Source organism: Sesamum indicum, linkage group LG4 (genome assembly GCF_026168435.1).
Source record: "Sesamum indicum cultivar Baizhima isolate 11 linkage group LG4, ASM2616843v1, whole genome shotgun sequence".
Classification (NCBI taxonomy): Eukaryota; Viridiplantae; Streptophyta; class Magnoliopsida; order Lamiales; family Pedaliaceae; genus Sesamum; species Sesamum indicum.
This window is the reverse complement of record NC_142660.1, coordinates 5,708,523-5,723,397: the sequence shown is the minus strand read 5'-3', so window position 1 is coordinate 5,723,397 and position 14,875 is coordinate 5,708,523. Positions and strand designations below refer to the sequence as shown.

The 14,875-nt window shown below is 35.3% G+C and overlaps 2 protein-coding genes and 1 non-coding gene across 5 annotated transcripts; 2 read left to right on the top strand and 1 right to left on the bottom strand.

Moving 5' to 3' along the window:
- Positions 1 to 1,620: 1,620 nt before the first annotated feature.
- LOC105179817 (Asparagine synthase family protein) lies at positions 1,621 to 7,717 on the bottom strand. The gene is made up of 14 exons (XM_011103459.3): positions 7,560 to 7,717; positions 7,151 to 7,430; positions 6,239 to 6,432; positions 5,998 to 6,133; positions 5,325 to 5,591; positions 5,040 to 5,137; positions 4,505 to 4,619; positions 4,131 to 4,236; positions 3,673 to 3,766; positions 3,129 to 3,325; positions 2,726 to 2,825; positions 2,511 to 2,627; positions 2,338 to 2,394; positions 1,621 to 1,944 (listed from the first exon to the last, which is right to left on the bottom strand). Exons 1-14 carry the CDS (start codon positions 7,653 to 7,655, stop codon positions 1,837 to 1,839), a joined length of 1,965 nt encoding a protein of 654 aa, XP_011101761.1. The 5' UTR covers positions 7,656 to 7,717; the 3' UTR covers positions 1,621 to 1,836.
- A 78-nt stretch (positions 7,718 to 7,795) lies between these two features.
- TRNAT-CGU (transfer RNA threonine (anticodon CGU)) lies at positions 7,796 to 7,867 on the top strand. Its single transcript has one exon. It is a non-coding gene; the product is annotated as a tRNA-Thr (tRNA).
- A 1,924-nt stretch (positions 7,868 to 9,791) lies between these two features.
- Positions 9,792 to 14,110, top strand: LOC105179818 (nuclear transport factor 2). 3 transcript variants are annotated; one of them, XM_088879403.1, is made up of 9 exons: positions 9,792 to 10,067; positions 11,540 to 11,706; positions 11,985 to 12,282; positions 12,396 to 12,712; positions 12,800 to 13,031; positions 13,115 to 13,236; positions 13,322 to 13,384; positions 13,598 to 13,664; positions 13,793 to 14,110. In XM_088879403.1, exons 2-9 carry the CDS (start codon positions 11,542 to 11,544, stop codon positions 13,990 to 13,992), a joined length of 1,464 nt encoding a protein of 487 aa, XP_088735529.1. In that variant the 5' UTR covers positions 9,792 to 10,067; positions 11,540 to 11,541; the 3' UTR covers positions 13,993 to 14,110. The 3 variants fall into 3 exon arrangements, with proteins under 3 accessions (XP_088735529.1, XP_011101762.1, XP_088735528.1); XM_011103460.3 differs by having other exon boundaries at positions 13,112 to 13,236; XM_088879402.1 differs by having other exon boundaries at positions 9,792 to 10,141; positions 13,112 to 13,236.
- The last annotated feature ends 765 nt before the right edge of the window (positions 14,111 to 14,875 follow it).

Sequence of the window (14,875 nt, the reverse complement as noted above, 5' to 3'; positions counted from 1 at the left end):
TAAAAAATACATAATTATAATTTTTTTTTTAAATTTCGAAATTACACTTATACTCCTTCTAAAAAATTTATCTATTACACCCGATTTAGGATTTGGATAAAAAATGATGACAGTAACCCAAAAAATTGCATAAATTTTTAACTTTAACCCTTATTTGACATTTTTACATAATAATATTGTACTTATGAATGAAAAAATATAATGATGTATATCATCTTAGCTAGTCTTACTTTTGTAACGGAGTAGTACTCCTTATTTATATTTTTGTGATTTATTGTAAGGAAGTAGTACTCCTCATTTTGCTTTGGGCGAATATTTATAAGGGAGTAGTATTCCTAATTTTACAGTTTTTTTAGAGATGATAGGGAATCAGCACTCTCCGCTGTAAATTTGCTCACCTTTTAATTTTAATAAAAAGGGATCGGGGACTTCAAAAAGTCCATCCACCCCCGAGTGGTTTCAATTAATTAATATATATATATATATATAATAATGTTAATCACACTCCTTATATATATATTATTTATTTTACAAGTACAAATATATACATGAACATATTAAATAATAGGCAAATTTAAAAATTTATGAAAATTTTGTACTTACATCAGCATTTTTCTTCCAAATAAATGAACAGGGTCAAACATAAATCAAGAATTTTTGCGAAGAATGTAAGTGTGATTTTTTAAGATAAAGAATAATTTAATATTTTAAAAAAGAGTCTTATTAACCCAAAAATGAAATATTTGAGCAAGTTAATGTGAGACTCCAAAGTTGAAGGGTGACAATGCAAATAATTTCTTTCATGCTTCATCCCATTTTGATTCATAATGTCATCTTTATTTGCATCATTTAACTAACGTAGAACCCGTGCTATACGTAAATTCTTTTATAAATGTATTTTTCTATAAGTTGAAGGATGACAATGCAAATTGCTACACATAAATTCTTTTATAAATATATTTTGCTATAAGTTGAAGGATGACAATGCAAATGATATATTGGTATCATATTAATTAGTTGAAACGTTAATTTGATATATTATAAATTCATACAATTATTTATAACACCTGTTTAAATTGAATCCATTTTTATTGAATACTTAATTTTGGAATTTACACTTTTAATCCCACACGACAAGGCGTATTGCATTTTGAGTTATATAATTTATGAATTTAGTATATTTAATCCCATATGATAAATATTGTAGTATTTTTAATTTCATAGAATAAAAGTGTAGTACATTTGATCCCATAAGATAAAATTATAGCAAATTTGGTCCATAAGATATAAACTTAATACTCTATGAGAGACCAAATGTGCAATAATTTTAATCTATGGGACCAAAAATGTCACAATATTTATCTTACAAGAGTAAATGTGCTAAGTCTATAAATTAGGGGACCGAAAGTGCAAAACACCCTATCGTATAGGACTAAAAATGCAAAACACCCTATCATATAGGACTAAAAATGCAATTTTTTCCTTAATTTTTATTTTATTTTCTAAAAAAAATAAGACCCTAACTTAATAGCTCAAAACACCGATGTCTCCAAATCAAAATAATTAGTCGAAACAAATTTAGGGTATTATTTGTAGTCGAAGAGAAAATCAACCCGTGAGTGATTTGAGGCTCGAGGTTTACTGCTGGAGGTCTCGTGTTCGAATATTGGGTATAAAATGAGTGAGTGTGAAAAGGGAAACTAAAAAACCAAAAAAATCAAAAGCAAAAGCCATAATACTTGGTGACAATATGGTCATATCCCAGACAATTGAATGACAGGCAATTTTGGAACCCCAGAGACGGACAGACAGACAAACAGGCTGCGGCCGGCAGTGTTAGTCTGATGATCCATATATCACCACACTTCCTGCAGAGGCTTGGTTTGCTGCTCGATTACTTCCGAAATTTTTCCTGTTTGATTCCCGGGCGATCCTGGAGCCGAACTGCAAAGCGAACATAATTTTGAATAAGACTTTTGATAACGTAGCCAATTTTGCACGAGAAGGCGTCTGTTAGATACACGGCAATGGCATGTTAGTTTGTGTTTTCATCAATTTCCTTCTGCGTTCAAAAGGGAAGAGAACGCTTAACCAACAATGTTAGGAGCTTGAGCTATTTTCACCCTTAAGGCAGCAATTCTGTGCATAGACGGTGGTATGAGCAGCTTTCTTTGAAACTGAACTCATGTTTACGCGTAAGGGAGTACGAGCATAAAAGAATGATGAAAACTAGAATCGGGAGAAAAAGGCGTAAACCTCATCTAGACCTTTGAAGAGATAGGAAAAGATGGTGCGGTTGTAAAACAAATAAGGACAAATAAGCCTATGATTCTGTACCTGAATCGCTCGTTTGGGCAGAGAAGCTGCTTCCTTCAGACCAAGTAGGCGTGCAACCTGCAATAGCATGGTAGAAATGTGAATGCAACAGGAACTGCCAAAGGGTTGTCGAAATCTCTTGAAAGAATAGATGCCGATGATTCATAGAAGTGTAATAACAAAGAAAGGCATACCTCCCTCAGAATTTTCTTATCACCAACTCCACTTGGCTGATTAAGGTCTGCAATCTCCCATAGAGGAATATCAAGCAAAGTCCTTATGACATCTTCATCCAAAAATGGAAATCTCGCCTGTTGGTAGAAAATAATCAAATATTAAATATTGTTTTGATTACAATTTACGACAATTGCAACCAATATTAAAATTGTATATTCAAGTTATTTCACACCTCCTTGCCATTGTCGGCTATGCATCTATCATCTCTCCCTAAGTTCCTTTTCCAAATCCTCTGCATGTCTAATTTCATTTCCTCATGGAGCCCAAGCCAACTGACAATACATGTGTTGAAGCAGCACGAACACAAGAAAAACCAGTGAGAAAGGTGAGCATACTAAAGTACCCAAGATGAAAGTACAAAATACATATCAACACGACTTATAACAAGAGTTTCAGAATAACTGGAAACATAGGAAAAAGGAAAACCAAACAAGAGCAGAGGACAATAAAAGAAGGACAAAAAATATTGGGGAAGGCTCGTGACCGAGCCACATTGAGGGAAATGTTAGAAATAATATTGTTGAGACATTCGGATTACATAAAGATAGTTCCGTTATATTAACAAAAGAGAGCACCTTCTATTTCTATATTTTGTCCTATGCCGACCATATCCAGCGCATTGTTCATCAGCACCAGAACCCACCAGAAGAATCCTGGCCTCAGACTTGTACTTGACACGCAAGCACTGCGCCCTACCATTGCTGCTTGTCTCCTCATAAAGCCAGCCATCTCCTCCAGCAGCTAGCCATAGTGCTATGCCTATATTCAGGTCCTGAATAATGAGAAAATACACCGACAGATTGCAGTCAGGAAAATCTATGGAATACAGTTTACTGGTTATCCTTTTCTGTTCTCGACTTATTCTTTTCTCTTAGTTGTTCATGATAGGAAAGGAGATTGTTAAATAATTATACCAGGCAACATGATTCGTTTATCATGCTGCTTCTAAATTGGAATTAACTATTACGCATTAGTAAATTAACAATATTTGAAGAATATAGTCAAGTTTGCAAGTATGCAACCTAGCATATATATAATCCTTAATATAAACATGTTGGCAGAGTTTCAAAGAACAAGAATCGTCAACCAAGCTTAAATACACCTTAACAAAAGACATACCATGTAGGTATTAGCAGGATTGATAAGTGCCATAACATGCTTCGTCTCAGAGGTCAATTTTCGTAAATCAGCATCAATTTCTATAAGGTTCCATCTGTAAATTTGCAATCGGAAAAATAAGTATTGTATCAGAATAGAAACTGTGCGTGCATATAATTACTTTCGTATCAAGGATTAATGGCAACCACTAATCCAGTCCATTAACAGAAAGTCACATTTGAAGATAAGTCAGAAACAAATATTTTTGTCGAGCTTATCAACTGATCCAGAAACTTGAACACTTTCTGGTTTTTAACACTTTATGAATATTGCATCCCGAGTTTAGATCGAACCTACACCTATAACCAAGAGTATTTCAATAAATTGGCAGCCAGCGCTCTAACACATATGTAGCACTTCTAACTTCTAAGTACTAAACAGAAATAACATCTGAAACATTAAAAGTATAACCAGCATACCTCCTTAAAGGTGCAATTTTTTTAAGTTCCTTCAATCCAGCCCTCGCTGAGATTCTATCAGGTGCTGATACTCCATCAAAGCTTACATTAAGCAGATCAATATCATCTGCAATCACAGGTTTCAGAACATACAACCTTGGAATGAAACTTCCCAAAAGAAAACACAATATGGATAAGGTTAATGCAGATATATGTTATGAATGAGCATTCCTGTTTATCATCAAAGCTCAGCCTCTGCAAAGGGGCATTGGCAGATAAATCATGAGCCAAGAGTTTCAATTAATCTAAAGTTAAACAGCCTTGCAAAGATCCTATATGAGGTAGATGGGTGCATGGAAAGCCAAGGAGAGCTGAAGCTTTATTATAGTGCTTACACTCAGAATCAATGCACTGATGCAGTAATGCAGCAATAATCATAGAATCCAAACCGCCAGAGAACAGCACTGCTACTGGAGCATATCTCTCTTGTCTCTGATTTACCGGAAAAGCCTGAGGATGCAATGCAATAATAAACCAAACTAGGCTTAAGAATTTGTCAAAAGAATAGTAAACCTGACTTAAAAGTGTAAATAAAAAAATAACAGATAACTAAATGAATCCATATAAAAGAAAACAGAAAGCATTCTGTTTAAAGAAGCAAGCAGCCTATCCAAGGGAACCTATGTCAAAACATTCCAAACATTGTCCCCTTTAGAGCAAAATCCCATCCAACGCCGTTAGAACCATAACCAGTATGAAACATCATATGTGTAAGCCAAGCATGACGTGACAACTTGCACCAAGCTTAACAGGACAAGACTATTACAGAAAATAATGTTTTATTCTTCTGCTTGTTGCACCAAGAGGAACCTCCTCCCATACTTACATTATGATGGAAATTTTAAACAGGGTTATTGGCAATGCACAAACCTGGTAAATTCTATTCATCGTGGTGCGCCGAACGACAGATTCTCTCAAAGCCATCATCACTTTATGAGATGTTGTTAGAGGTGCACTTTGTACATACCCTGTGGTGATTAATCAAACAAAAATGCAATAAACAGTATGCTACATAATTTATAAGATATACCATATAAAAATTTACAAGAAAGAAATAAATGATGAATAAGTCAAAATAGAATTTGACCACAAGGAATTATGTAAAAGTGAAAGGGTTAGATGGTGATTTCAGGCACCTTGTGGCTTGACACTGACCTAGTTCAGATGAACAACTTGAAAGCATGTCCTGCTGCATGGTTGGAACTTTTGTGCAGTGATCACTTAAATTCTCAGGTATAGGTTCAATAGAAGTTCTCTCCCACATCATCAACTCCTTTAGCTCACAATCCGTCCACTCATGTTTCTTAAGTTTTCCAATTAAATGTCCATCCATTTCTGAAGGAGACATTGAGATACTATATACACCACAGGACAGCTCTTCCCAGAAATCCACGTCAACTTTTCCTTTTTCATCACTAATATCTGTTTAGAGATCCAAAAAAATGTGTCAGTGGGAGGTGCTCCTAAACTACTATATACTAAGAACAGAATGCCGACTGCAAAGATGGGCTCTATGCGAGTCAGAGAAGATTACATTAGGTGAAATGTGTAGCAAATAAATGTAGATGTACTAATTGCACATCGGTTGCTGAATACATATGGTGCTGATACAAGATCAATAAGCGTTACCATTAAGGACATATGACGTTGAGGAAGTAGGGATAATTTTTTTATCTACAGAATACAGATATAATTCAATTGCGCAAAATGTGATAGGTATCCACTTCTTGGAATGGACACATGACTCCACTGTTCACAAATCTTTCAAACAATGCAAGACAAAAATTATAAGAAAAAAAGAAGGACATATCCACTAAGCAGTATGTACCATATTGCTGTTGAGAAGAATAAAGTGGTGATACTGATGATAGCAGCAGCCGAGAATCATGGCATGTTGGCCAGTGAACTAGAAGACTTCTCCTTCCAAGAGCATCTCTACCGAACCACAATGTTTTTGAACTATCCTACAAGCACCAAACAAGTAAGCTGAAGCAGCCAACAAAAATAGTAAACGCTTTAGTTTTAGCACTTTTTTGGAATCATCAAAGGAACTTACCACGCAAAGTTACCTGCCAGTAGATCAAAGCCCAAGGTCCCCTGATTGTTGAAAGAAGTTCTGGAACAGATTTTTGGTGTTCTCCAAAATGGCAAAACGATCTACTGTGTTCATGGGAAATACATGAGCAGCACTGCCCCAGAGATTGCATAAGAACCTCCGTGTCATTGCTATCACGGCTAAAATTAATCCCTCCAAATATTTCACCTAAAAATCATCATATTAAACTAATAAACAAGATAATCATTTACAAAGAAAAAAAGATTGTACTCATCCGTAAAAGAGTTCAAGGGCACTATTGAAGATGACAAGATAGGGTACAATGCTGCAAGTATTCAAACTGATTCAAGAATACTATGGTGATCCATGAACAAGTCAAAGCCCACCGACATGCATCTCACAGAAACTTGAGAAGCAACAAATCATATTCATTTAAACCAAGAAACCAAAGTAATAACGACCAGGAAAAAAATGTTATAATGGCCAAGACGGCATGACCGGGGTGAGGGAAAGCTAGATAAGTAGGATCAACTAATAGTTAGAAAAAGAATTAAGGTAAATGAGTATAAATCTCTAAGTTTCATCCCAGTTCCTTAGCCCATCTAAAGTCATTCTATTCATATATCTTGTCTCCCAAACTTTATTCGACAAGAAATAATCTTTCATGCGGTTTAGCACTTAGAGAAGTCCATTTACTGGTGATGGTGGTGCAATGACCGACTGGAAGTGTTTATCCAGATTATTAAAACAACATAATGCATTATGAATTCTCTTGACAATCGCTACAAGCTGCTCAATAACAAAAAGGCACAACATCCGATCAACTAACAATGGGGCACTCACACTGCAAAAGAACAATGCAAAATATGAAAACTTCTGAAATGGTAGACCACCAAATAATTCAGCTAAAAAACATCAATTATACCATTATAAACAAGGACATTGCCAAATGCATCAGTCAACGGTTGAACAACCGGATTCACTCCTCTAAGTTGCAACGTTGCACCAATAAATCGCAGTTCCCCACGCAATTCACTCCCACAACCATTATCCACTGCCGCTTCTTTCTGAACAAAGGATTGCACAATGCAGTCTTTGCTTTCATCATCTGATACTTCTGAATAAAGATAAACTTTCTTAGCTCCTAAGCTGTCAGGACCCCTCCTTTGTAAAGCTTCTTTTATGTCCTCTTCTGAGAACAAAGACTGGATTTTTAACACAAATTAGAAACACGGAGGAGACATCAACAATCTAAATACTGAAACTCCACACACACATATACACTCACAAAAAAAAAAAAAAAAAGGAAGAAGAAGAAGAATCAAATAAATTACCCCCTCTTGAAATTGAGGAGACGGACAAGTGCAACTGGGAACTAAATGAGATAAATCAATTTTAATTCCGGAAATAATCAGTGCTATCCCACACATGCTTTCCCCTCTCGAAGTCTCAATTCAGCCAAACTCTATTCCTTTCTTCCTGCCAATACGGAACCCTAAAACTATTGAAGAATTGGGGATTATAATAAATTAGACTAAAAATAACTACATATAATGTTGCTCAACAAGTTGCCTCCGTAGCATAGTGGTAGTGCGTTCGCTTCGTAAGCGAAAGGTCGCGAGTTCGATCCTCGCCGGGGGCTATTTTCTGGAATTCTAAAGAAATGGCTTATGCTGCCTGCTACCCTCTTTTAATTGACTATATATACTCTTCCTTCTATACTCAAAATGGCATTTCTGGTGTTTCAGCATATAACAACTATTTTTTCTAATTCTATATTTTCTTACCAATTTTTATTTTTTTCCATTATTATATTTCAATCGGATACATAAAAATTAAATATCAATACAAAGGCATTAATTTGATTTCTTCAACTGGTCGTCCTCTAGTATGATAGCAAATCATTGTAACCTAATTTTCGAATTTTACAGGAGTTGGAGCCAGCATTTATAATAAAAATATATAATTACAGTATTATCCCTCGTTGAATGTCAAATACGCAACCATCACTATGGTATGAAGGGTGAGTCAGTAGTACAATCTAACAATTTAATTGAATACTCACTGTTGTTTCAAACTCGCTTGCATTAAAATTCTTATATTGATCGTACGTTCAACAATCTCCACATCACTACTTTACACACAACTTCTTTCATTCTCAATAACCCTTTTTTTTAAATAAGAAATAAAATACTTAATTGTAATTTATCCGCTCATAACACAATATTCTAAATTAATTTTTCGGCATCAATGAAAATTCAGATAAATATTTGAAGAAAAAAAGACGAATCAAAACAATTTACTTAAACAACTAATTTAATTATTTATATACACACATCTGAATGTACCACATGCGCCAATGAACAGTTTTTTGTTAATAATATGTCGATTCAACCGATACATCAATACGACTAAGAACAGTAATAAATTACATGATTCAGTCGATATATAAATAGAGCTAAAATAGTATCAGATTATAATAACTCATATAAAATAAGATAAATACCTCTATATTAAATCTAATGTAAAAATATAATTTCAAACTTATTCATAAAATCTCGGCCCGATCAATAATTTTCATAGGCAAACAACTAAACTTCAATACATGCATTTAAGATGTTTCACCTACCAACCCTTTTTATGGGACAATGAAAGGAAATGACAAAAATAGGCTCCCCCCATCATTAATGTGGACAACTATTGTTACTTGCATTGATGCACAACTTTTGAGTTTGGGGGAAGTTGAAATTTGAATTTTTCTTTAGGTGTCCTAAAATTTAATTAGGGATTAGGAAATTGTGATTTCATCAATGTAAATTTGTATATACATCAGTTATAAGTTGATAGATTACCGATGATATTACCATCATGCGACTGTGTAACGATTCATAGCTCGTGTGGATACAAATTCACATGAGCGGCATCAAAATTTTCAAATAGGCCATTGACCTGATTTTACTAACTGAATTACAGTACGACAAGAATCAGAATGATTATCAGGACAACTGTGAGAGTTTTCAGCCCAAAAATAATCGGATCAGAATAAGAATATAAGAAATTAAATACCATATGTTATGCGTATAATAAAACAGTAAAAAAAAAATCAATGCAAAAATAAATAATTTTGAATGAATATATATAAATATTAATTTAAAAATTTTAAAAGAATTCTTGAAATTGAACCCATTTCCAAACACAAGACTATATTTTAGGAAAATAATAATCCAAATCAAGAAATCCATAAAAATCTAAACCAAAATAACATTTACAAGCAATGTGGATATTGATTTTGAGGATATGGTCAAGCATGGAAAATCCCTTTTAAAATCCAATCACATTATTACAGTAACAAATACATTTAAAAAAAAAAAAGAAAAAGAAGAGTAGTTGAGTCCAATTATTTATCATATATAATTTCCACGTATATATAAATTCATTATTATTATTATTATTATTATTACAAAAGAACATAGAAATCTCAGAAAAGTGGGGCCCAGACCAAATCTGCAGGGGGGTCCCAGCGCCAGCGAATCACCCAAACGCGGCCTTAAACCCACAGAAGTTCCCTCCAAACGGTGCTTTACACTGGAAAGGAAACCAATTCCTTTCCGGTGTGGTGATATTGGACTTGGGAGTCAGAGATGATGGCCTGGAACCGCCTTTGGATTCTTTCTCTCTCCTTAAAACCCTTTGAATTTGGTGCATTTATTACTCACTCTCCTAAGAATCGCGCACCCTTTTTCTCATCTTCTCCTGCTTTTCATTCTTGTCCGAAAAGTTTCTTCCTTTGCGCTCTGAAAAGGGTTCGCCGAATCTTGGGTTATTTCAGTTCTCAGACCTTGGTTTGTTTCCCTCTCTGGTTCTCGACTTCTCAGAGTTAAAACCCGTGTTCTTCTTGGCTGTCTTTAGTGCATATGTATGTCTCCATTTTTGTGGAATGTGGATGAACACTTGATTTGAAGTTTATTTTCTTGTACATTTGCTGGTTTTTGGGTTTTCGTTTACTTGCATGGATTTTCACGTTGTTGTGGTGTTTCGTTTGTGTTTCTGGATTGAACTGAATTCTGGTTGCTTGAAGATTGAGATTTTTTGTTGGGATATACTTGATTTCTTGGGAGAAAATATTGGGTGAGTCAATGTGTTTTCTGGATCAAATGTTCATGTTCATTAGATTTTATCTTCTCTTGATGCATGTTTTGTGGGTTGAAATCGGTGTCTTACTTTATATCTCTTTGAACTTGTTTGACTTGGTTATCAACCAATTTTGGCTCATTTCTTAAATTAAATCACAGTGGTGTTGTGGCGGTAAAATTTTTCCAGGTCATCATGTTTATTGGGTTCATCAATGTGTACACTTCAGAAAATTGATAGCCCTTTGGATTACTAATTTTTTATCAGTTGTTGATTGATTCAATACCCGGTTTCGTGATCTGTTTTGGGTTTTTTCTTTTGTTTGATTTAGAATAGTGAAGGGTTTGAAATTCAAAGTGTCAAATGTCCAACGAGTTGGTGTCTCTTCTGTTATGCCCAAGAAGGAGTTCACTTTAAATACTTCGCATTTGACTAGTTGCTTAGTAACATGAATTTGCTACGTGCCTGAACTTTTCAGTGAAGGTGTTGGATATGCCTAATAACCCGATTCATAAAGCATGAATAACCTCCCTTTGAAGATATTGGATGATGCTGTTTTCTACCAGCTATTGATCAATCTTTTGTATGGCCATTGTCTATCTGTTTGTTTATATGTATGTATATTTTCTACGATCTTTTTTTGTTCTGGATGAAGTTCTTCACAACTTTTTAATATTGGTTTCCATGAGAATATCTTCCTCCCAATTGTATGAGTTCCATGGAAGACTCACTGTTAGGTTGGTTTATTGTATTCTGTCTTGTTTCACTTTCCAGCTTACAAAATTTCGTTATCTTGGTTATGATTTTTGTTCCAACCGTAAGTTAACTTTTAATGCACGTGAAACTTGGTCTTTTGTTGCTTTTAAATTCCAAATTCTACTTGAATTTTGTGGGGTTCTCGTTAGAATCAGGAAAAGGACTGTTTGGTGATTAGTTATGAGTTTCCTGTCCTGATCATTTTCGGTTGTGTTTCTAAATATATATATACACACACACACATGTTTGCATGCTCGTGTCTTCACGCGCTCATATTACAGTTTCGTTACACATTTAATCTCTTATCTCTGTCGTTCGAGGATTATCCTCATGACAGATGGCATATTACTTTTTTAATATAAAACTAATTACTCGTAACTGAGCATCTTTTCTTATAATAACGTGTCCAGTTGTATTTTTCTAACAGATATGGCAGTTAAGATGCTTCCTCAGGTTGTTGCGAATGCTTTTGTGAAGCAATATTATGCGATCCTCAATAAATGTCCAGAGAATGTCCACAAATTTTATCAGGAGTCCAGCCTACTAGGCTGGCCAGGATCTGATGGTGTTCTGAAACCTGTGACAACCTTATCTGTACGTATCTCTGGACGTCCTGCCACGATCAATGGATACATCTCCTTAATCATTTTTGGTTGTGTAATTAGCTCTATTTATTTTGTTCTTCTGCAAAAGATCAATAATAAGCACACATTCTTGGAAATGCATCACCAACTTTTATTTTCAGTTGACTCAGATATATTTAAATGAATTGTGACCTTTGGTACTGAAAGGCATACGACATTACTAAACTTTTGTTTCTTGTAATTATTAGATCACTCGACCTAAATATTTGCCTTAATAATTTGGTGCAGGGAATTAATGACAAGATCATGTCCTCTGATTACAAGTATTGTTCTGCGGAGATCAAAACTACAGATGCCCAAGAGTCTGTGGAGGGAGGCGTCATAGTTGCAGTAACTGGTTCTTTGACTCGAAAGGATAACGTGAAAATGGATTTTAGTCAGACCTTCTTTTTGGCCAAACAAGAAAAAGGTTTCTTTGTCTTGAATGATATTCTTCGAGTTTCTGATGTATTCTTGTCAACAGCCAATGCTCCTGCAGATTATGATGGGATAAATGATCAACATGCTCCGTCTATGCAGAGTTCTGGTAGAATCTTCCACCTTCATTAGTATAGTACTCTTCGGTTAGTGATTACTGCAAGTCATTTAATTTGTCTGTGTTATGCATTTTGCTGCATAACTTTTCCTTGCCCTTTCCAGTTCATTCTGCTGTCTCTGATAGCCCTACATCCATATGTACCAAGGCGGTAGAAAATGGACAGGTCAAGGAATCATTTGATCCTCCTGTTGCCAAGGAAACATTTGCAAAAGTTGCTGTTTCTACATCTTCTGTTGCTTCAGCTGAAAAAGCGCCTTCAATTGTTGCACCAGCTTCAAATGAAAAAGTGCCTTCAGTTGTTGCACCGGCTTCAGATGAAAAAGTGCCTTCAGTAATTGCGCCGGCTTTAAGTGAAAAAGTGCTTTCAGTTGCTGCACCAGCTTCAAATTCTACCCAGAAAATCACCTATGCTTCGATGGTGTGTTGTACAATGTTATCATCAAGATCCCTGTTCTTATTATTCTATGAATCCACATGTTTAGTAAACTTTCTGGTGTCTGTAAAGGTGGCAAAAGAGACGCCTGCGATTTCAACAAGAACTGCAAGAGTTGCTTCAAATGTTAATAAACAAGTCGCTTCTCCAACAACCAAAGCATCACCTCCGCTCGTTGACCGTGCACCAAAAGCAGCAACTCCCACCAGTGCCGTCCCCAAAGCATTAGCTCCCTCAAACAAAGTCTCACCTAATCCAGCTCCGCCTGGCAATGGCTCACCTAATAATAGTGCCTACTCAGAAGGTTATTCTCCGTCCCTAATCGAACTTGCACACAGCTATGATTTATACCCTTTGGACTGACTAATTTCTTTCACATTATAGCAGCTAGAGGAATATATATAGGAAGATTGCCTTATGACATAACTAAACAAGGAATCGTGGACGTCCTTAAACAATTTGGGCCGGTTAGAAGAAATGCAGATACAATCCAGATTAGAAGACATGAGGTCTGCTTTGTATCAGATTCAAAGTATCTCATGTTTCATTTTCTCGCGTCTTGTTTCCTTGACTTGATTCAGCATCTTTTGCCAGGATGGTTTCTGTTGTGGGTTTGTAGAGTTTGAATCTGCAGATTCTGCTCGTCGTGCAGTAGAGGTACTTAATCTCACTATTGAACGAGCTAAGCCCATGATATTTATGCAAAGTTATTGTACAAACTGTTCATAGTTTCTTTCTGTTTCCCTACTTGTAATTACTTTTTCAGCTTTTCTTTCGGATCATGTATGTTTTCGCAGTCCCTAATATCCCGTCTTCTTAGATCAGTTTCGAGATTCTTCAACTTCAGTGACAGAATTTAATTATTTCCAGGTTCACCATGTTAAGTTTGGTGATAAAGAAGCCTATATCACTTACAAGAGATCATATTCCAATCGAGGTAAGTGGATGTTGTGAGCTAATCGTTTAATGCCTGCATAATGGTGTAATTCTGTAATCGCATCGACATAAATAACTACTTCTCAAGCAATTTGGTTAAACATAGTTATTTTCAAACCGGCTCTGCAGGCAACAACGGTGGAGGCCGGTCCCCAACAAGAGCTGGATCCCGGAACAGCAATTTCAGGGGACGGGAAAATCAAGCCAGGGACAACAGTAGGTTTCAGAACGAAAACCGGGCTGATCACAACAAGGGCCAAACTAGGGGTCGTCGACACAACAGGTGGCCCTCCGATCAGTGGTCGAGGGAGGCCAGTCGGGATCGCTAGTATCGAGCTGCATAAAATCCCATATGCCTACAGAGAAATATATATTTATGTGATGCAACACAGTGATTGAACTACAGCATTTTGAAATGATATTTGGCTTAAAATGGTTCTTAGTTCACTTCTACTTGCATACCTTGTCTCTGTTTCTGTGCATTTGGGCTGAACCTCACCCAATGGGCCGAGAGTGGTTAGGCCCATTTGGGAATATTTATAGTGTTTTAAAATGGTAATTTAATTTTGTAGAAAGTTCATTTCCAAAATGCTTATTGTTATACCGATAATACCCTAAATTTTATTTTTGTTTTTCTTTGTTGCTATTTTACTTTCTTTTATTTTTATTTTTTAAAACATGATGTGTCGGTTTATATATATATTTTTATTCATAATATATTGTAAAATATATAATATTATTTATTATATTCAAGCATAACTAATAAATTAATTTTCTTTTTTAATATAAAATAATAATATATATATATTATTTTTATTTATAAAATATTAAAAATTATTTATTATATACACACATAAAAATAATGTGACAGGTAAAAAGAAAAGTGGGACATTCATTCCACTTTTTACCAAATCATGGAAAAAGCATTTCTGAATTTCCCATTTCCATTAGGGGCAATTTCTTTTCTTGGTAGCCACCAAACCCTAATTGGCCACGTCGTCCTCCATCGTGGGCCCCACACCTGTCCCTTTCCGTAATTTCGTATGCCCTTTTTCTACACGTGGCTCTATTCTTGGAGAATCCTTTGTTGTCTTTGTCAGTGACGTGTCCCCTCTTTCCCATCCCAACAACAACAACAACTACCCTTTTTTAAAAAATAAAAAATAATTAAAAAAAATCATCACAAAAAGTGCCCGTTTTCAAATTATTTAT

Excerpts from the sequence above, each read along its gene's own strand:
- LOC105179817 (XM_011103459.3), bottom strand. The coding sequence starts at position 7,655 with ATGTGTGGGATAGCACTGATTATTTCCGGAATTAAAATTGATTTATCT. Across the intron at positions 2,826-3,128 it reads ACAAAATATAGAAATAGAAG|TTGGCTTGGGCTCCATGAGG; the intron begins GTGCTCTCTTTT and ends ATGTATTGTCAG. Across the intron at positions 2,628-2,725 it reads TAGCCGACAATGGCAAGGAG|GCGAGATTTCCATTTTTGGA; the intron begins GTGTGAAATAAC and ends TTCTACCAACAG.
- LOC105179818 (XM_011103460.3), top strand. The coding sequence starts at position 11,542 with ATGGCAGTTAAGATGCTTCCTCAGGTTGTTGCGAATGCTTTTGTGAAG. Across the intron at positions 12,713-12,799 it reads AAATCACCTATGCTTCGATG|GTGGCAAAAGAGACGCCTGC; the intron begins GTGTGTTGTACA and ends GTGTCTGTAAAG. Across the intron at positions 13,032-13,111 it reads TAATAGTGCCTACTCAGAAG|CAGCTAGAGGAATATATATA; the intron begins GTTATTCTCCGT and ends TTCACATTATAG.